The following is a 22192-nucleotide window of genomic DNA, read 5'->3' as shown; positions in this document are numbered from 1 at the left end:
GATTTCTATAGAATAAAAATATATATAAGATGATCACATATTTCCTGAGAAGATATGGTCATATTTGTCTTATCACTGCCTTTTCATAATATTTTGTTGCTTGAAATATTTAAATACTTTTTTATGTTTAGATTTTTTTCTGCTTAGTATACATAGATAAAAGTTATTCCTGTAGAGTATTTCTATCATTGTCATTATTAGTGCTTATTTGCAGGTAAGTTGCCATCATTAGAAATGAAAGTATTATTTGAATTTCATTAGAAAATATATTTTTTCATTTTATAAATTGAACATTAGTGGAGAAATACTAGTAGTTATAATTATTCATGAAAAATGTGAATATAGATTTGTTTACAAAAGAATTTTATAATTGGTCTTTTGAACCTGGGGCTATTTTTCAAGTTTGCATTATTAATTTAGGCAATGACATCTCATTCTGTTTAGATATAAACATGTACCCTTTTCTTAAGCGTTTACTGTCTGAAATATCCAAAATTCTAATCCATTACAGATCAGTATATTCCATCATTGCTTCAAAACTTTTGAACCATTAATTAGTATTCATTAAAATTTTGAAGGGTAAATTTAGACTCATAGCATTGTTCTACCATATTATTTATACAGGAAATTCTTTAGATTTTTTTATACATTAACTTGGAAACAATCTAACATTTTTCTATATTTTTGTTATATATTAACTGTCACTTCTATATTAATGAGAGAAATAGAAAAAACTCTAATATGTTGTACTAAGTACCCTTTCTAATAATGTAAATCCTTATTTCCCCATGGAGTTTATTAATATTGAGCTATACTCTGTTTCACTGATGATGCTGGCTTCACATGAGATTAGATGACTTGCACTGTGTTGGCCATAATTGGGCTTTTATTTTACATGAAACTCACCTTCTCATTGGCTTCCATTTTTTAAGATTTATGGAGAAAATACAGTAAATGCATATTAACCATAAATGCATAAACCACTGATAAGTCATAAAATGTAACAAAATATTATCTGCAGTACTAAAAATATGAAGGATTATCTTATATTATACTTTGAATGTCATTTAGTAAATTAAAGAAAACCAAGTTGAGGCCAGACTCCACCAGTTTGATCATTTACTTACTATGTCTCTGTTATTGATCTTGGAACACGTTCATTGTTTCCTAAGACAGATTTTTTCTCAACTGTATGCCTTAATACTTGCAGTGTTACACACTGTAAAAAGCTTTTTACTGTTCTACTTTTGTATTTTATTCATTATTTTTATTATTATTTGAAATTATAATTTCAGTTAGAAATATGACATATCATAGAGCTGAGGAATAAAATTTATAATTCCTGCCCCATATTAACAATTTACCCCTCTTTCTTTGCTAAACTTGGACATACACTTTGATTCATTTCCTTACTTGATGGCTTACTTACCCTTGGCTGATGTACTTCCATAGCATCATTAATACATTAGGTTTTGATCTCAAGAAAAGTTTTCATTTCTTTTGGATGAGAGCAGGCTAAGAATGTTTGATGTAACCTTTGACCCAAGTAGTGGAGTCTCAACAAGAAATGTGCTTTCTGTGATATCCCCTAACATCTCTTTTATTACTCTTCTAAATACTTTCTTTAATGTTTCTTATGATAAAATTTGCTGTTTTTACACATGTGACTGGACTGGGTAGAATTTAGTGTCTGTCACAACCATTTGAAATATGTGTGTGTGTCCTAGAAAATTTTTGTAAAAAAAAACCTTTTAACATTTCACGTATATTATGCTTCACCAAGTATGAAGGCGCTAAGGCCTCATGCACGATGGATCATTGTTGTGCCCTTCGTAGCATCCTGGCTGGAGGACGTTCTCTGCAGGGATCACCACTCCCTGTGGGGGACTCCCCAAGGGTTCCAGTTCTCCTCTGGCTTCCTGTGCAGGTTCATAGGCAGTAGCAGGAGAAGCAGTAGATGGGTCAAACTTGGGTTTGCCCCGAATAATAATACCAAGGAGAAAAAATAGGTTTTTATCTTTGTAGCAGAACAGCATTTATACCAAGAGAGAAGGGGAATTATATGTACCAAAATGAACAGCACTTGTTTCTTTTCCTGAAGAATCAGAGGTAGCATTTGTTTCTTTTGGGTGACATTGAAGTTCTTAAAGAATAATGATATTACATAAAAATAATTGAATGAAAATATCTAGTATTCATAATAGATATAATTTATAGTTGAAGCAATTTGACCGATGTCAAAAGCCTAGTTATATCAGAACAAAATTCAAATTGAAAACTATTTTTGTCAGTGGAATAAACCAGACAAAGAAAGACTAGTATCCCATGATATCACTTAATGTGTGGAATCTTAAAAAAAAAGAAAAAGTCAAAAAATAGCGAAAAGTAGTTGCTAGGGAGTGAGCAAAGTAGGGAGAGGTGGGTAAAATGGTATAAACTTTCAGTTACCACATGAATCAGGTCTGAAGAGCTAATGCATCAGTGATAAAGTATTTTGAATACTTAGAATTAGTGAAGAGAGTAGAACTTAAATATTCTCACCAAAAACAAACAAATAAAACATACCAGTCAGTACTATTTCATTTGTATCACGTCTGTTTTCTCTTTATATTTACTGGGCTTCCCTGGTGGCTTAGCTGGTGAAGAATCACCTGCAATGTGGGAGACCTGGGTTCGATCTGTTCTATCCTAAAATAAGAGTACTGCTCCTCTGATTACTGGAATGAGGAAACAGATGTCCTCGGCTGAAAGCCTCAAAGTCCATCACTTTGCAGACTTCTTTTGGGATAATGATTCCAAAGCACTCCTCCGTTTGTGGAGAGTGTCTTCTGGAAGCTAGATGCGTCTCCTGTACTGTGTGCAGTGCCCGTCCTGGCGGAAGGCCCTTCCTGCTCGCCACCGTCACACAGCTCAGCGAGTTGCAGGTAGATGTCAGTACATGGCTGGCTTGTGGAACCAAATCTGGTCGTTGGCAGCGTAAATGTTGGTTAGGAAGATTGTCCTAGCAGATGTCAAGGTGGCACTTTCTGGAGGTGTACTGTTCTTTCTCGTGAAGTAGACGTTTCTGGTAAGTTTCCATGGCATCTTTTGAGGGGTTCCCTAACAAGGAGTGTAATTGTATTTTCAGGTTTTTCTGTCCTAATTATAAAAGTCAGACTGTATGTAAATGTATTTTTTTTATTCCTAGCATTTCTGTTTCAGTAGAAGTTAAATTCTTTCCTAACAAATATCTCCTAATTTTCTGTTTCATTAGTGAATTAAAAAAAAAATTCTGAGTAGTTTTAACTGTTCTAGTTTAATTTGGTTTTGTATTTTCTGTAATGTGTATATCTAATGTTATTTTTATCTGTAACATATTTAAGTTTTCTTGTCTGCCCTAAGACACCCAACGATACAGACTTTTAAGAATTTTTGTCTAAGCCTATGTGCTAATATAGCACAGTATTTATGTCAGGCCTTTAGTTACTTTTGGTAAATTAATTTTCATCTGACAAAACTCATTTAAGTATTAAAAAAAATCTGTAGACCTAAAAACAAATAGATTCCATAGTATTAAAAATTACAAATTGGTTCATATGCGTTTAAAAGGGAGAAAAGTCTCAGGTAATTTGTTTTGTTTATCACACAAGTTTTAAGTTGTTTTGTTTGTTGATGTAGCTGAAATAGGCATTGAGATCACAGATTAATTAGAAGAGCCGTTTTGAACACAAAGTGACCATACATTCCCTTTGCTATCTCTTAAAGTAGAATCCAGATAAACATGTTTATTTAACCTGCTGGCTCTGAATCCCACATCCAGTCATTATAGAAGGACCAGCGCTATCTTTGGGGATGGTCTTTCTACAAGGAATTACTATGGACAGTCCCTCGGGTGGTAGTTAGATATATCTGTATATATTGTGGTAGAAAGAAAGACCTTAGAGATGAAAAAAATAGAAAATATTTTTGGGGCAGTAATCTCTTGCATAATAAGTTATTCCTCAGACACTAGAGCTATTATCACACAACAGAACACTTCACAGTGTAACTATCTATATCTCCCGGCAGTAGAGGCTCATACAACATAAGCTTGTTAGGAAAACTCTGTAATCACCAGGATTATCTAGAACAACAGTTGGAAGAACATTAGACACACCCTTCTGGTTGTGTGGTTGAATTTCACAAACTCAGTTGTGGAGTCGAGAGAAAATAATAGAACAGGATACCTTTGAGATGTATGGCAGTTTTACTACCTGTCATGAGCTCAATGAGAATGCCAAGATATTAGTTATTTCATTTTGGATTTGGATCCTTTGTTTCAGTGTATTCTGAAATATTGCCCCTCTAGGGACTGTTTTAAAAACATTCTGAAAGAAAGAAGCGGAAGAAGAGAAAGAAAACCTGGGAATGAGCAGGCAGTGGGGATGCAGCATGTATATGAGCAAGCGTCCCTATCAGCATGCCTTGTAGACATCAGAGCCCTTGAGTGGAATAAGACGCGGCCGTCTTGGTAGCGCCAGTGCACATTTTGGCTTTAGGTTAAGAATGTCTGTAAAAACAAGATGACATCTTTTCTCTCTCACACATCTTTCTTTTGTTAATTAAGAGAACGTGGCACAAATCCTCTGTTGACTTTTTCCTACTTGAGAGAAGCACGTTGGCTAAATATACTCAGTCCTTTCTTTCTTATGTTTTGTTTTTTTCATCTTGAGTTACAACTTTTAAGAAATACATGAAATGTCATAAAACAGATTAGAGTTTTCCATAGAGGAAAAATGTGATGAGTTTTTAGTGCTTGCTTGTGCTTGAGTAAATCAGTTGATCTCTTAGATTTAATTATTTGAAGTAGAAATTGGTTGGCACTTAAATCTGAGAAATTTGTTTTGTTCTAAAAACCTCAAATAGCTTTACTTTAATAAAAAGTAGAGTTCTGCCCCACTTCCCACTCCCAAATTATATTTTTTGCTTGGTTTTAGATCATCTTCTCCCATCAGCAAGCCTGGATTGTAGGGCCCATGGGATTGTGTGGGGACGGGGGCAGGACATCCTGGGGGCTGAGTCCATGCCGGGTATTTTGCTTCTTACCCCACAGGCAGTGAGTGTGTAGATAGTGGAGAATATTAAGGAGGAAACTGACATATTCATATTTTGCTTTGCAATAGTCACTGATGCGGTACAAATGAGGAGCCAGAGAGGGACACAGCAGAAGTTGAGAGAGCATCTGAAAGACAATTGTGAAGGTGCAGGCAGAAATAATAAGCGACTAACCCTAAACCCACATGGTAGCCATAATGGGCATAGAGAGAAGCTGATCTCAGCGCTTGTTAGGAGGGCGAATGAACACGGTGGCCAAATGGATGACTTAGGGGGCCGAGTGACAGAAAGATGCGCCATCCTTTCAATGCCGCAGCCGGGGCTGCTCGGTGAGTGGCTGTCGCTCACGGGTTCCTCACCCCTGGAGGAGAGGGAGCCCTTTGGGAAAGTGATGGCGAGTGTGGGTTGGCTTTGAAATGTCTTTGAAATGCCCATGGATGCCCACATGAAAGCAAGCCAGGAAATGTGTAGGTCAGCGCTGATGCATGTGCACCCGGAAGCACTGATGCGAGTGGTGTCTCCCTTGGAAAACGGGGTGAAACAGAGGGGCGAAGAGCAGGTGTTGGAGAGATGGAGCGGTAGCCTTCCAGCAGTGGAAGGGACCCTGGGCAGCAGGAAGGAGCACCTGGGACAGGACACCTGCCTCAGCTCCCAGAGGTTTTCTGCGGGAGCCCAGATCCAGCACGGGGGTAGGAGCAGAAAGCACACGCGTGGTCAGAGGTGAGGCTGTGGGGAGAAACCAGAGCAGAGAGCTCAGTCATGTTGTAGTTGAGTGTTTGTTTTCATTTGCTTGCTTAAGATTGTTTTTAAAATCTTACTTAAATACTTACATGCCACAGTGACGGAGCCAGCTGAAACAGCGACGATGAACAGTGCCTAAACTATACCTGACGACTCAGACGGCGCACGTCAGCTGAGGGTTTTGTGACAGAGCGGGAGGCCTGGTAGTAATTTTGAAGCGTCGGCCGTGCCTCTCTCTTGAACTGGAGAACTCCAGCTTCACACCCCGGAACCTCTACGCCCAACTGCTGTGACAAGGCTCCCACATTTGGGGGCGCTGCATAATGCTAAATTTAAATTTGTTGTGGTTAGAGTTTTGAATCAAACAACACAGAAATTGTGTCATGGGATTGCTCTGCTCCCCCTACATATACACCCAGTCCTGGGATTTTATTTGCTTTCTACGAAGAATTTACTTCCACAAAAGATTGCACTGCTCTGACTGTTAGATGTAATTCACAATTTTGCTTGGCACAATTGAGGGTGACCATTTAACCAACAGTCATTTAAATGTCATCTTTTAAAGTGTGTCTTCTTTTCTGTGACTTATTCTAAACAATTTTGCTCATGGTTGAGGACTTCTCTAAGACTGGCACGTATGACAGGCCCCTCTAGTGACGTCAGAAGTCTGTGGAAACTCACAGGCATTTACTGTGATGACTCCCATGTGTATTTACAACCCTTTCTGTTTGTTTTACCTTCATTTGTTTGACTTTATTAGTAATCACAAATATGGTATAACTCTTATCAATCACAGCTTTAATTATATTCTTTATGTCCATTTGTACTAAAACTTCGGTTTCACCCCATTTTAGATTGATCCCTGCCTTCTTCAAATTGCCATATTTCTAGAAACATATAACTCGACTGGAATGGTCCTACCAAGAGAAACGTAATAATAAGGACCATGCGGCAGTGGAGTTAGTGTGTGTATGGCATGGAAAGAGAAGCAAATATATCACTCCGCAGGGTGAGATAGGGTGCATGATTTGTTTTCATGACTTAGGGTATATTATAACTGCTGAGTGTTGGTGTCAGTTGTACTAAACCACTAAAAAGTGGAAATAAGTCATCTATATTGCTCCACAGGTTGATGTATGCTTTTCTTTTGCATTCACTCACATTCTGTTTGGGTTTCCTTTGATTCTATAGGAATTTTCGCTGCTTTGTTTTATTATAAATTCGAGTTCCACAGGAGGATTATGGCTGCATCTCAGAATTTGGTTTTAGCTTGTCTTTCACCTTTAAAAATGAAAAGTGCTTTTCCCTTTGCAAATTGAGATAGTTCTGGATATCTTGCCATAAATTTTTGGCACCATTTCTGTGAGTACATAAAGGTAATAGAAATGATCAGCATAGTGCCCCTGAGGTAGGTTCATTTTAGCATTGGCTACAATGTTTTATTAAAACAGTTGGGGCAGCTTCTGTCCTATCGGCTAGCACAGCTTTCTTAAGAAGGTTCTCAAAGACACGACAGAAGAGTGGCAGTGAATAAGGAATATATAGTAAGGAATATGTATAGTAAGGAATATATAGGAAGTGCACCCTCAGATTCAAGGAGCTGTGTGCCTGGGAAATATATGGATAACATCAGCATATATACAGACACACACACACACACACACACACACACACACAAATTTACGTGCTCCTCCCAATTACTGATTTCGTATGAGCTGTGTAAGCAACGCTATGAATGTAAAGGTCACACAATCCAAATCTTACTTCTTGTCGTGGGCGCTTTGTTTTCAACTATGTACCCACACAGACATATTCTACCTGCCTTGCATCCATTTTAACACAACAGCCTTCCAAAGCATGGTGTGTTCTGATGTAAAAGAGATTCAAAACAAGGCTCCAGCTTTATTCTTACAGCTTTTTTTTGGTTTAAAAGTGGAATATATGTTTGCTTTAGCTGTGAAAGCACAATCAAGGCACCGTGATAAGTGAGTCAGCGCTGTAAAAGTGAAGCGAGCTTTGCCTTCACTCACATGAGCTATAGAAGGAGGAAGCTTTATTGTCCCTGGGAAAGTGATAAGGCAGAGTAATTGTATATTATACTGTCCCGGAACATCTGCCTGAAGACTGTTGGAGCAATTCATCTATCATGGACGATGCAGCATGTTTTGTCTTTCTGCTTTAACCCGTCCCCACTGCTGGCCTGCGCGGAGGTTTTGATAGGGACTGCGCCTGGGCCCGGGCTCCCATTAATCAGTCCCCTTGTTCAACACTCCAGCTGACATAATTACAACCTGCGCACAGCAGTTATTCAAGTCGAGTCCTTGTCACTCGTGGTGCGAAACTACACGGCGCCGATCCCGGAGGAGATTGCCTTATCACACAGAACAAGGGCTCGCAGGAGCCGAAGGGAATAGGAATGCGGAAATGTCTTCCGGGAGCGCTATATATTCCTTTAAAATAAGACATTTGAGAGACTTACAAGGGACAAAGGGAAGCATTGTGTGCGGTGACTGAAATGAACCGGTTATGATTTTTAAATGCATTACGTGGAGCAATTTTGTAAAAATGGACATAGGTTATTAAATAAACTCAGTTGTCCCCTCGTCATCAGTGATTCTTTTAAGTTTTTCTTCAAAGTGATCATGAAGCTCTAGGATTATGGAAGGTTGAAATGCTGCTCAGTAGGACTCAATTGAACAACGTGAATAAAATATGTGTTTTAAATCTTCTGTAAATATACACTTAACTCAGAGAGTTTCTTAAGGAAAAGAGAGTCTGGGAAGAGCCTTTCAAGAGCTTTGCAAAGACAGGGAAGCTCACTATTCCCTCTGGCCAGGAAATAACTGTTTGTCGCACCTCCTCTGTCTGACTTTATGATGGGTAGCTTACTGACCAGCTCCTTGGTGTAGCAGGTGTGAGAGATGTAGTCTCCTTTCAGCCACTTAAGAAATTTAAAATTTTATGGCACCCCCACCCCTGCCCCTAATGGACCAATTTATGGGCATGTCGTGAGTTACGTGGTCAGGTCTGCAAACCTCCTGGATGAGCTGTGCTCTCAGGCATGCATGCAGAAGCTGTGGGTATTGTACATCCAGCCTTTGTATTTTTTTCTTTTTTTTTTGGTCTCTTTGACATTATAAAATTGTCCCAGGTAAAATCACGTTCTGGCCTAGGCTCTCAGAAAGATTGTGAAATGTATTTTTGGTTCTGTAAAAATTTCCATTCTATCACCTTAAGTTTGAAAAGCTTTCAACTAGAAAAGCTACAGTAAACTACTACGTATGCTGAGATTTATATCTTGAATTATAAAGTAATATTGTTTGTGTGTGGCTATTTCAGGCAAAAGTTCTTTAAGGGCAGGCCTTCCTGTGGTTCCAGCCTGCCGAGTGTCTGTGCGCCCCTCAGCCCCTCTCCCCCTTCAGCCTCTCCACCTGCTCAGTGTCTCTGCTCCTCTGTTACTCCTCCAAGTATGATTCCAGTGACTGCTTGGACTTAGCAGGAAGTCAGGCTGTATTCCTATTCTTTGTTAAAGATCCTTTTCTTTTGAAGGCTTCTCATTTACATGCCTTTCCTGGTTTTCAAGTGTTTCATTTGCTAAGCTTGGCTAGTTAACAGAAAAGAGGAGAATAATACTCATTCTCTAAGGACATCCATCCATCCATTCATCCATCCAGTGTTCAGTCATGTCCAACTCTTTGTGACTCCGTGGACTGTAGTGTGCCAGGCTCCTCTGTCCATGGGATTTCTCAGGCAAGAATACTGGAGTGGGTTGTCATTACCTTCTTCAGGGGGTCTTCTTCATCCAGAGATCAAACCTGTGTCTCCCTCATTGGCAGGTGGATTCTTTACTGCTTGAGCCATCAGGGAATTCCCCTGAAAGGACATAAGTTTGTAGAAATAGAGTGGGGGAGGGCTCTGTTTATTTCAAAGGTCCAATATAAAAAGAGTGGCAAGGTAACAATGAGCAGGATTTCCACCAGTGTCACTGGAACCACAGATGACAAGTGAGAGGAGAAGAAGCAACAAGTATGGCTGACCTCAGGGCCAGTTTTCACCAGTCATGGCCTTCAAGCAGTAGATGTCATTGGCTCAGCCTTGGAAAATGTTTTTGTCATCAAGTTAGTTTGAGAAACATTCTCTGTTTTACCACCCTCTTCAGATGCATAATGAGTAGCATACTGAACACTCACAGAGTTACTGCTGTTTAAAAAAATATGTAATTTGTGTAACTGAAATGTATGAAACATTGGCCACCAAAGTCTTTTCACTGCAGCCCTATAGGCATCATGCTGGACTAAGTGGAATGTTGGGGTAGTTCTGTTTCCTAAAGGCTGTTGTTGTTGTTGTTCAGTTTATGGCATTTGTGTTTGAATTTTATCCAGGAAAGCTTTTTCCAATCAAGAGTATAAAAATATTTTCTCATATTTTCTTCTTCTGCTGCTGCTGCTGCTAAGTCGCTTCAGTCATGTCCGACTCTGTGCGACCCCAGAGACGGCAGCCCACCAGGCTCCCCCGTCCCTGGGATTCTCCAGGCAAGAATGCTGGAGTGGGCTTCCATTTCCTTCTCCAATGCTAGCACTTTAATAATTTAGTGTCCTTGTGTTAACCTTAAAATCCAAATAGCATTTGTTTTTGCATGGTGTAAGACCACGAGAGTCTATAAGTTATCTTTCCTCATGTGATAGGCAGTTGACTGAACACCATTTGTTGTGTGACCCACCATTTCCTCATTGATCTGAAATGACATCTTTATCCCTCGTATCCATGGGTCTTTGTATTCTCTGTCCTGGTGATGTATCAGGTTCAACACTCCCAGTGACATTCACCTGTTTGCTGAAAATCGTTGATAAAATACCCCATTTTGGCCATAGGGATATAATTTTTTATTCTTGTACCTCTAGCAATCTAACCAGCACAACTCTTTAGTAATCTAAAATTCTCAGGCTCTTTCCTTCTGGGTCCTTCAGTGGGAACCTACATGGCAGAGGGCTGTGTGTCTTGGGCCGTGTTAGGTGAATCATGCAGGAAGCCTGAGCAGCTGCTTCTTCCTCAGAGAGTCCACAGTGTTTCTTAGACCTGGTGAATTTATGAGTTACATACTGCTGGTTTAAAAAATGTAGAAACTTCTTAAATTTTGTTTACATAAAGCCTTTCATAGGATTATTCTTTATTCATTGTGGATTACTGTTTTAATGATACAGTGGAAACCTCCTTCAACTGAACTTTAGATAATTATGCATTTATAATACACTTGTTCCAAAAGAAACTTAACTACAGAGGAAAGAGGAAGTGCATTTCTAAACGTATAGGCATACAACCCTATATAACTGCATAGTTTATTTTTTAAATAAATTGAAATTGCCTTTCATAATAGTAAGTAAATTGCTAATGATGATCCAGAGAGTTGAACTCTATTGCTTTCAACAGAAAGACTAGTTGTGGTGATAAACAGTGAATTGAGCACCTCCTGTATTTTCTAAACTTGTTTAATGTCATTTACCATAATTCATGATGGCCTTATGAGACATGTATATTATTAGCATAAAACAACAAAATACCCCATGGTCTGAAAGTGTAGGAGGCAAAGTATTTAAAAAAAAATTCTGTATTTATTTAAGCAGAACTTTCAGAATATTTAAATGTCAGGTTATGTACATAACTTGCCAAGTTGTTAACAGGAGACCAAGATAGTGGTGAATTTCATACATAGAAGTTTGGGAGTGGTAAGGCAGACACATGGCTTCTCTTGGGAAAGGAATTTTGGGATCCGTGTTTACATTAGTGTGTGACATCTGTACCTGCTTTCTCTGCATTTCTATATTAAGATAATGTTACCAGTACACCTTAGTTAAATACACAGAAATTACCTGATTGTGTCTTAGTGATATTACTTTATTATCAGCCCAGGTCTCTCTGCTTCCACAGTTAACTCTCCATATCCACCATGCCAGCTCACCTCATGGCTTGGGGGAGAAGTGGTGACCTGGGAGGAGAAAGAGCAACACAGGTGGATGGACTGTATCAGACATGAGTCCTGTGCAGCCTGGGTCATTTCAATGGATGAGCACGTGCAAAACAGACCAGCAGACTGGGACAGAAAATCCAGACTTAGCTTCAAATAAATCAGATATTCATGGAGGTAGCACTTCAAGTCAGTGAGAGATCTGGTGAGCAGTGTGGGGCCACAACTTATACCATGCTCTAGGGGAATTTTGAAAGGACTCTAATACTTAGTAGAACAATGCAACTATTCAAGTACTAGAGCCAATTTGGGACAATTCTTTTATGACCTCTAAGTATGGAAGCCACAGGACAAAAGATGAACAAAATAAAACATATCTGCTTTACCGAAGATACTATAAACAAAGTCTAACTGAAAGTAAGGAAGAGATATTTGCTACTTCTGTCATAGACAAATGAGTTTACCTCCCTTATGTATAAGAGAATGACTAACAAACCTTAGGAAAACAACTCATAAAAATATGGAAAAATGGTACAGAGGAAGCAGAATACACATGGAATTTCAATATTTGAAGCAACTTTATTCATTACAAGAGGAATGCAGATTAAAACTGTTAAAAGTTGGAAATTGAACCCCGCCTCGAGCTGTCATTTTTCACCCACCACATTGGCAAAAACTTGAAAGTTTGGTAACACAACACACTACATTGGCACGACTGTGCAGAAACAGGCTCTCTAAAACATTGTTGGTGGAAGTGTGAATTGCTACACCTCCTCTGGAGGACCATTTGGCATCATTGATCAAAACTACAAAAGCATATGCCCATTGACATTTGAAGCAATTCCACTTGGCATTGTGACATTCTCTTGGCATCCTGAGAAAGGGAAAGTTTCACAAGAGAATTCATCACAAGCTTGTTTACACTAGATTATTCATCACAAGCTTGTTTACACTAGATTATTCATCACAAACTTGTTTACATTAGTGAATGATCAGAAATGACCTAGATGCTCATCAGTAGAGGATCAGTTAAATGCGGTATTCTCTGTCCTTACCAGGAAATTCTGTGTAGCTATTAACAAAGGAAGGAAAGGAGGCGAAACCTAGGGAGGGAGTGGTAGGGTGGTGGGGGGAGGGAGATGTCAGGAAGGATGCTGTGCTCTTATGTAGTCATGTGGAGAGGTCCCCATGCCCTGCTGTTAGGTGGAAAAAGTAAGATGCCAACACATGTTATGCCAACAGATTTACATACAAGAAGAGGGGAGAGAAAAAGATTTAGTGTGTTTGTGTATTGAAAAAAAATTGTTAGTTCTCCCAAAAGATTGATGGACAGTTAGTGGTTCTGTGTCTGTGGTCCAGGGTAAGAGGGTGGTGATCCAGGCTGTGGTAGGAAGAGACTTCACTGTCTCGGTCTCTCATTATTAGACTGTTTGATGTTTGAAATATGTGAAGGTAGGTTTGTTCAACAACCTCAGTGGTACAGTAATTTTTTAATAACTGAAATCACATGTATCAAAAGAGAAAAAATTGGAGCTCTTCTGGGATGAACCATGTTCTCCTCTGCTCTCTTGGATGGGAAGTTTCCTGCTCAGGAGTTGGGACCTCTAAACCAGATTCTCCTGATGACACCATGTGGACAGGTGTCAGCTTTCAGCATCAGTTTCCCCTGCTGAATGACTTGATCCCTTTTATTAAAGAAGTTTCCTGAGTGACTATTAACTGCAGAACTTCTCCTGAAAGATCAAGCCCTGAGCCTTTGGAGTGGGATTACTGACTCTAAGACCCTAGATTACCAGAGAACTAACCCTAAGGAGTATCAAATAGTGAGAACTCACATAAAGGAAACCACTTGAATACATGACCTGGCATCACCCAACTACCAGTAGCACCCTGTGCAGGATGCCTCGTCTAAACAACAAACAAAACAAAAATACAAACCCAGTCATCAGCAGATAGGATTACCACCTCACTCAGCCTTGCCCATCAGAGGAAAAATGAGCAAACAAACAAAAAAACTCAGCACAAATCTTACCCTATCCAAAGCTTACACAAACCACTGGAAGGCAGAAATCAAAAGGAAGAAAGAATTCAACCCTGAAGCCTGGGAAAATGAGACCTCAAACACAATAAGTTAAAAAAAAATAATAATAATGAAAAGGCAGAGATACGCTGCACAAATGTAGGAACAAACTAGAAACACAGATGTCCAAATAAATGAAGAGGAAATGGGCAAACTACCTGAAAAAGAATTCAGAATAATGATAGTAAAGATGATCAAAAACCTTGAAAACAAAATGGAGAAAATGCAAGAATCAATTAACAAAGACCTAGAAGAATTAAAGAATAAACATACAAACAGCACAATTACTGAAATTGAAAATACTCTAGAAGGAATCAACAGCAAAATATCCGAAGCAGAAGAATGAATTAGTGAGCTGGAAGATAAAATGGTGGAAATAACTTCTGAAGAACAGAATCAAGTAAAAAGAATGAAAAGAACAGGATATGAGGATAATCTCAGAGACCTCTGGGGCAATATCAATCGCACCAACATTCCAATTATGGGGGTCCCAGAAGAAGAAGAGAAAAAGAAAGGGTATGAGAAAATTTTTGAAGCGACTAGTTGAAAATTTCCCCAATGTGGTAAAGAAAATAGTCAATTAATTCCAAGAGGCACAAAGAGTCCCATACAGGATAAACCCAAGGAAAAACACACCAAGACACATACTAATCAAACTAACAAAGACTAAACACAAAGAAAGAATATTAAAAGAAGTGAGGGAAAAGCAACAAGTAACATGCAAGGGAAACCCCATATATTTAACAGCTGATTTTTCAGCAGAAACTCTGCAGGCCAGAAGGGAATGGCAGGATATATTTAAGTACTGAAAGGGAAAAATCTACAACCAAGATTACTGTACCTGGCAAGGATCTCATTCAAAATTGATGGAGAAATCAAAAGCTTTTCAGACAAGCAAAAGTTAAGAGAATTCAGTACCACCAAACCAGCTTTCCAGCAAATGTTAAAGGGACTTATAGTCAAGAAATACAGGAGAAAAAAAGACCTACAAAATCAACCCCAAACAATTAAAAAAATGGCAATAGGAAGATATATATCAATAATTACTTTAAATGTAAATGGATTAAATGTTCCAATCTAAAGACACAGACTGGCTGAATGGTTACAAAAACAATACCCATATATATGCTGTCTACAAGAAACCCACTTCAGATTTAAACACACATATAGACTGAAAGTGAGAGGATGGCAAAATATATTGCATGCAAATGGAAGCAAAAGAAAGCTGGAGTAGCAATCTTCGTATCAGACAAAATAGACCTTAAAATAAAGAAGATTACAAGAGATAAAGAAGGACACTACATAATGATCAAGGGTTCAATCCAAGAGGAAGACATAACAATTGTGAATATCTGTGCCCCTAACATAGGAGCACCTCAATACATAGAGACATAAAAGGAGAAATTGACAGTAACACAATAATAGTAGGAGACTTTAACACCCCACTCACACCAATGGACAGATCATCAAAACAGAAAATTAATAAGGAAACACAAGTCTTAAATGATACATTAGATGAGATGGATCTCATTGTTATCTTCAGGACATTGCTTCCAAATGCAGAAGAATACACCTTCTTCTCAAGTGCACATGGAACATTCTCCAGGATAGACACATCTTGGGTCACAAATCAAAACTCAGTAAATTAAAAAAAAATTGAAATTGTATCAAGCATCTTCTCTGACCACAACGCTATGAGAGTAGATATCAATTACAAGAAAAAAAACTAAGAAACACAAACACATGGAGATCAAACAATACGTTTCTAAATAACCAGCAGGTTACTGAAGAAATCAAAAGGGAAATCAAAAAATTTCTAAAAACAAATGACAATGAAGACACGACAACTCAATACCTCTGGGATGCAGCTAAAGCAGTTCTAAGAGGGAAGTTTATAGCAATACAATCCTACCTCAAGAAACAAGAGAAACATCAAATAGACAACCTAACTTTACACTAAAACAACTGGAAAAAGAAGAACAAAAAGCCCCCAAAATTAGTAGAAGGAAAGAAATCATAAAGATCTGAGCAGAAATAAATGAAAAAGAAACAATAGTAAAGATTAATAAAACTAAAAACTGGTTCTTAAAGATAAACAAAATTGACAAACCTTTAGCCAGACCCATCAGGAAAAAGAGAGAGAAGAATCAAATCAACAAAATTAGAAATGAAAAAGGAGAGGTTACAACAGACAATGTAGAAATACAAAGGATTATAAGCGGCTATTATGAACAATTATATGGCAATAAAATGGATAACCTGGAAGAAATGGACAGATTCTTAAGAACTTCCAAGACTGAACCAGGAAGAAATAGAAATTATGAACAACCCAATTACAAGCACTGAAATTGAAGCTGTGATCTAAATTCTCCCAAACAGCAAAAGCCCAGGACCAGATGACTTCACAGGAGAATTCTGTCAAACATTTAGAGAAGAGCTAAATCCTATCTTTCTACAACTCTTTCAAAAAATTTCAGAGGAACACTTCTGAACTCATTCTACAAGGCCACTGTCACCCTGATACCAAACCAGACAAAGACAACACAGAAAAAAGAAAACTACAGGCCGATATCACTGATGGATGTAGATGGAAAAATCCTCAACAGAATTTTAGCAAACAGAATTCAGCAACACAGCAAAAAGCCCATACACCATGATCAAGTTGGGTGTATTTCAGGGATGCAAGGATTCTTCAATATACACAAATCAATCAATGTGGCACACCATTTTAGTAAATTGAAAGGTAAAAACCATATGATAATCTCAATAGATGCAGAAAAAGCCTTTGACAAAATTCAGCACCCATTTATGATTAAAAATCTTGAAAACATGAGCATAGAACAAACCTACCTCAACATAGTAAAGGCCATATATAATAAGAAGCCTACAGCAAACATTATTCTCAATGGTGAAAAACTGAAAGTGTTCCCCCTAAGATCAGGAACAAAACAAGGGTGTCCACTTTCACCACTGTTATTCAACATAGTTCTGGAAGTCCTAGCTACAGCAGTCAGAGAAGAAGAAGAAATAAAAGGAATCCAGATTGCAAAAGAAGAAGTAAAGCTTTCACTATTTGCAGATGACATGATACTGTACATAGAAAATCCTAAAGATAGTATCAGAAACAAAAGAGAAAAAATATTTAGTAGAATTTTTTTCTAAGCTTCCTTCTCATTAAGTTAAATAACATAAACTTAACTTATTATTTTGTATTAATAAGCAGCAAGTGTGTAGCAGTGACATAATTTTGTGGTATTCTGGAAGACTTTGTCATTTGTTATTTTATTAATTTATTTTAAAATGCAGTGCCTCTGAACTGAATAAGATATTTCCCTTATCACATATTTTAAGAAGCCCCCAAAATCAATCAGCTCCCATCTCTGGTCCTTTTACTAGTTGCCCAGCCAAGGCCATACTTATATATAGAGAGAGCAGGCTGCCTTGAGACTTTCAACATATTGTATTTCAAAATTCATTTGAAATGTCCTCAGACTTTACACTGCCTTCCTCATAAACTCAGTGCTTGCACTCGTGGGCCCAGTGAGTCCGGCCTGAACACCTGTTCCCCATGAGGAACCTACAGCATGGCACCGAGGCATCTCACCTCCCATGGAACCATGCCCCCCCCCCCACCTCCCGCTGAGCACTGCTCCATCTGTTCTTTCTCTTGCACCTCACTGTTCTGATTACTACTGCTTCATAGAAAGTTTTGTAATCAGAAAGCATGAGTCCTCCAACATAGTTCTTTGTGAAATTGTATTGAGTCTTTTAGGTTCTGTGCATTTCCATATGAACTTTAGGATCAGTATTTCAACTTTGGTAAGAAATCCAGCTGAGATTTTGATAGGATTATACTGAATCTATACATCAATTTGAGGAGTATTGCCATCTTAATAATATTAAATCTTGCAGTCTAGGAACATGGGGCAAAAATATACTCTTTACCTTAAGAATCAGTGTCAAACTAAAGATACATTCAGTCGCTGATTCCTAATAATCGAATGCCCTCTTCATGTCACTGCTATTATTTCCTGGCAAACCAAGGTTGGACCTTGTTTGAAATAATGTTTCAGACCATCCTTACTTCTCCTGCCTACCTGTTCTTCATTAGTCCCTCTTCAATTTACCATTCTTATTACTAGTTGGAAGTTCTCTTAGTATTTGGGGAAAAAAACCTCATTTGGGGGGCTGAGTATCATTCAGAACTGCTTGGCTGACATTATCTAGCCTACTTATTGTCAACTGAACGTCGCACCATTGCAACACAGGCAGCTGTCTGTCTCAGGGTGGCCTCCAGTGTGGGGACTGCAGTCTGCCGGACTCTGTGGCTGCTTTAAATGATGTTAATACAATATGTTAGAGCTTCTACTGTTTAGGCTTGGACTTGCAGTAGTTTGATTTCAGAGTTGTTCCTTTTTATCTCAATATTTTGAAAAAAAATTGTGTTGTATGACATCAGAACAGATGATAGCACACAAATATGCCATTATCCATGAAATATACCTTTTTCAATTGCAGATAGACATTGACTGTATTTTCTTCTCATTTGCATATATCTTATGTTTCTTAGATATGTGTATAATATAGATTATATATACACATTTATTATTTACATAAAATCAAGTATACAAATAGTATGTATATCACAAATAAAAGTAAATAGGTATAAAATATATGTATAAAATGATCCTTAACCTAAAACACCAAGTCCCACACCACATCTCCTTTGTTTTATTCTATATTTTTAGATGAAAGAAGCTTCTCTCCTTTTTAACCCTCCCTCTCCACTTTTACTTGCTTCATTAATAGTCCCCTGATTGCTAGATTCCACATGCGGTTGATGTTCTAAGAGATACTGGTTTATTTTTATCCAAGATACACATGTCTCAAAAACAAAATACTCTCCTTTCAAAGTCATCTCTTCCTTCCTTGGTCAAAGATTAAGTGTCATTGCTTATACTGTCTCCCATTTAAGTGGGCACTGTACCCTGAAATGTGTGTATTTTGGTAATTTTCCTTCCCTGGCCAGCGATTGTCCTTGATGGCTCTTAATGCCTTGCTCTCTCCATAAAGGGAGAATGTAGGTGGCACCAGAGAATCAGCAGTCCTAATTAAGTACAGTAGCAGACTTGTGCTCACTCCCCAATGTCAGCAAACATTGTGAATTTAGGACTGTCTGTGCTGCCATGGAAAACACATGGGAGGTGATCTGCAGACTCAGGCAGTGACTCGGCACGGTTCACCCCCCCAGCTGGGGAATCCACAGCTGGCCCTCTTCCTTTCCATCATCACAGGGTGAGCGTTTCTTTCACCTGCCTTCAGATGGCCTTCTGTGTTACCATCTTGGTGCAGAGCTCCTATAAAGTTGGGGATGGTAACCACATATGCATTCTTCCCCAGCTCCCCCAGGTGCGTTCCCAGGTGCAGTTACGTGTTACACACACGCATGATTCCATTTAGTAGTGCGGGGCCGTGCGAGCCACAGACGGCCTCCGTGTGCAGCCTTCCGTCATCTGAATCTGTGTGTTGTAAGATGTGGTTGCTAACTCCCTACAGTGTCCTAAGTTTATTTTCTTCAAATCAGCCTACAGGATTTTGTCCTTCAGCAGTACTGGCAGGAAAGACTGATAAACGCAGTGCTTTCTTTGGAATTTCATTTCGCTCTGTCGGAAAGCTGAAGCCATCACACACACACACCTGCTTGAATCTGTGTCAGGCACACACACACACCTGCTTGAATCTTTGTCGGGCACGCACACACACACACACACACACACACACACCTGCTTGAATCTGTGTCGGGCACTTTCTGGTGATGTTCTAACAACAACAGAGACAGAGGGGAGGCAGCGGTGTGTGTGGATGGGTCTGGGCTCAGTCGCTGACCTGTGCTGGGAGGGACAGGAGCAGACGGAACAAACACTCTGCCTCAGCAGCCGCCGCCTGTACCAGAGGTTCTGGTCATCTCAGGCCTGGCACTTCTGCATCCGCAGGAAAGCAGTGGGAGAGGAGCCCACTGTCAAGGACAATTTCGTGTAAAGGACTCGGGTCCTCCACTCTTTATTCAGCCCATCCCTCTTGGAAACCTGCACCCGTGCAGAAACCTGAATGGCACTTAGCACGTTGCCCAGATGTGAGGTGAGGGGCTGCTTGCAGCTACGTTTCTGTCTTCAGATGGTTTGAGAGCTTGACTTAGGAGCTGCTCTCGTGACAGAACTAGAAACCAAGGCGCCTTTGTTTCCTTGGTGCTCCAGTTCAGCGGGAGTGGCAGGCCTTCCCTTTGCACGGCTCCTCATGGTGAAAGGTGTGTTCTTGGGATTAAGGAAACTCCTTCACTGCCCTCAAGTGGTACCTGAATAATTTGTATTAAAATCATAGAACTTGGGGCTTTGTGTTTCCGATTCTGCATAGAAATGAATCGCTCAGATAAAAGAGCAGCCTGGAGATTAGCACCCAGGAGACGAGTGTTCCTGCCTCCTGGATTAGCCACTTAGCACAGTACCTGACACTCCCGAGGCCTGTGTGAGGGTCGCTGACATCTTGGTTTGTGGTCCGATGTTAGTGGTGTGACCTTACTTCCACTTACTCTGCTTTCTTACTTCATAGGTCAAACTGTGCTGAAAACATCCGCAAACACATCCTCCACACGGGCAAACACGAAGGCGTCAAGATGTACAACTGCCCCAAGTGTGACTATGGCACCAATGTCCCCGTGGAGTTCCGGAACCACCTGAAAGAACAGCATCCGGACATCGAGAACCCGGACCTGGCCTACCTGCACGCAGGTAGGAAACGGAAGCTGCTGTGTGAAACACTTCGCTCGTCGCAGTGGCTGTCAGGCTGTTTGTGCATTAGCAGTTATCTAAACATGGCAGCATGTGTGACAGTATCCGCTTCAAGACTGATAAAAAAGTACACTTGCTCTTGTCCCCTTGACTGTGAAAGCAGGTCTTTTCCATTCTATTCCATCAGGAGCAAATATGGTGAAATAATCTCCCCATAGTTGTTAAGAGCAAATATTCCAAACGCAGTTGGACTGTTGTGGGTGTTGGAGCTTCATATTTTCCCTAATGATAAGGTTTTTAACATTTTCAACAAATGTTTGTGATTTGAATTGTTATGCCCAGTTCCTTGCCCCATGGCTTTCCAGTAAGTACTGGAAGGGGAAGCGTGTGAGTGAGGAAAACAGGAGAACCCGGAAGGGGCAACAGGGCGCCCTGCATCCCAGGCATCAGCAAGGACTGTTGCACAGGGTGTGGGCAGCGGTGGTGGCAGAGGCTGCTGAGATCGCCCCTGCCTCATTGGAGTGGCCATCAGGTGCTGCGGGAGGAGCAGCAACACAGCCCCAATGCAGGTTAGGCACAGGCATGCCTGCAGCCCAGCCTGGCATTCAGAGAACCAGAGGGCCTGGGTGTGAGTTCTGTGTGGGCAGCCAGGGGACGGGTGGCGAGGGTGGGGCCTGTTAAGGACGCATCCCCTACAGGACGTCTAGAGGAAGTTCCTAACCAGAGCCCAGACAGGACTGGATTTAAATAATGCGCGGTGATCAGGGGATGTTTCCGGCAGGTACTTCGGAGCTGTTGGAGCTGTACTTAAACTCTCCTCCCCTTCCTGGCTGGGTGGGTTGCAGGCTTATTTCTTGGACGTAAATCGACGTGGTGGTATCTGTGTAAAGGGCCACTGTGAGAATTTAAAAAGATAATTGGCTATGAAGCTCTTAGCAGGCACAGTGCAAAGGATTGTGGGTGCTGCTGCTGCTGCTGGCCCTGCGACACTAGTGCCTGAAAGCCGTGGGAGTCCCGCCGAGGGAGCGCTGCCCCTGCACAGCGTGTCAGCGCGTGTGCTCACAGAATGTCTGCCTGAAGGGGAGCGAGCTCCATGGGGTAGAACAACAGTCCCGATACGTTTGACATTGCATATAACGTTGTTACTTGTTTTCCGCTGATATGTTCTTTCAGATTTCTCTATGCTCGTATGATCGACTCTTTTAAGTCACAGTGAAGTGTCCTATTTAGTCATCTCTGCTGTACCCAGGTCTGTGTTTGAAAAAGAAAAACGGGGTCAATACTCTTTTCCTTTTGGTGAGGCTGTTACTGAAAAGCTTTTGAACTAGACAGATTACCAGTTTTAGTTCACAAAAACAGATAAAGTCAAATTGAAATATCTTCTGGCCATCAGTACCTGTGGGTTCTTTACTGTTACGGATGCATGACAGTGCAGATGTCAGAAAACGCTGCCTGAGAGCTGGGGCTTGGAGAAAGGGCCAGGTGACGCCATCCGCATTGATGGTGGGTTGTCAGCACTGGAGCCTTTTCAAGGTGCTTTCCAGTGCCTGC

At 40.1% G+C, this 22192-nt stretch overlaps 1 protein-coding gene across 4 annotated transcripts in view; it reads left to right on the top strand.

Annotated features, from left to right (window-relative positions):
- ZNF407 (zinc finger protein 407) overlaps positions 1–22192 on the top strand; it is a 384300-nt gene that overhangs the window by 239424 nt on the left and 122684 nt on the right. For 3 of the 4 annotated variants that reach the window (XM_055558909.1, XM_055558911.1, XM_055558910.1), the window contains exon 8: positions 20463–20641. In XM_055558909.1, coding sequence (XP_055414884.1) covers positions 20463–20641 — 179 coding nt within the window. Of the gene's footprint in view, positions 1–5912; positions 8760–20462; positions 20642–22192 lie in introns of those variants that run through there. The other variant, XM_055558912.1, reaches the window with a different exon arrangement.

This window comes from Bubalus kerabau, chromosome 21, assembly GCF_029407905.1.
Source record: "Bubalus kerabau isolate K-KA32 ecotype Philippines breed swamp buffalo chromosome 21, PCC_UOA_SB_1v2, whole genome shotgun sequence".
NCBI classification, from domain to species: domain Eukaryota; kingdom Metazoa; phylum Chordata; class Mammalia; order Artiodactyla; family Bovidae; genus Bubalus; species Bubalus kerabau.
Note: the sequence above shows the minus strand (reverse complement) of the source record. Positions and strands in the feature narration are given on the sequence as shown.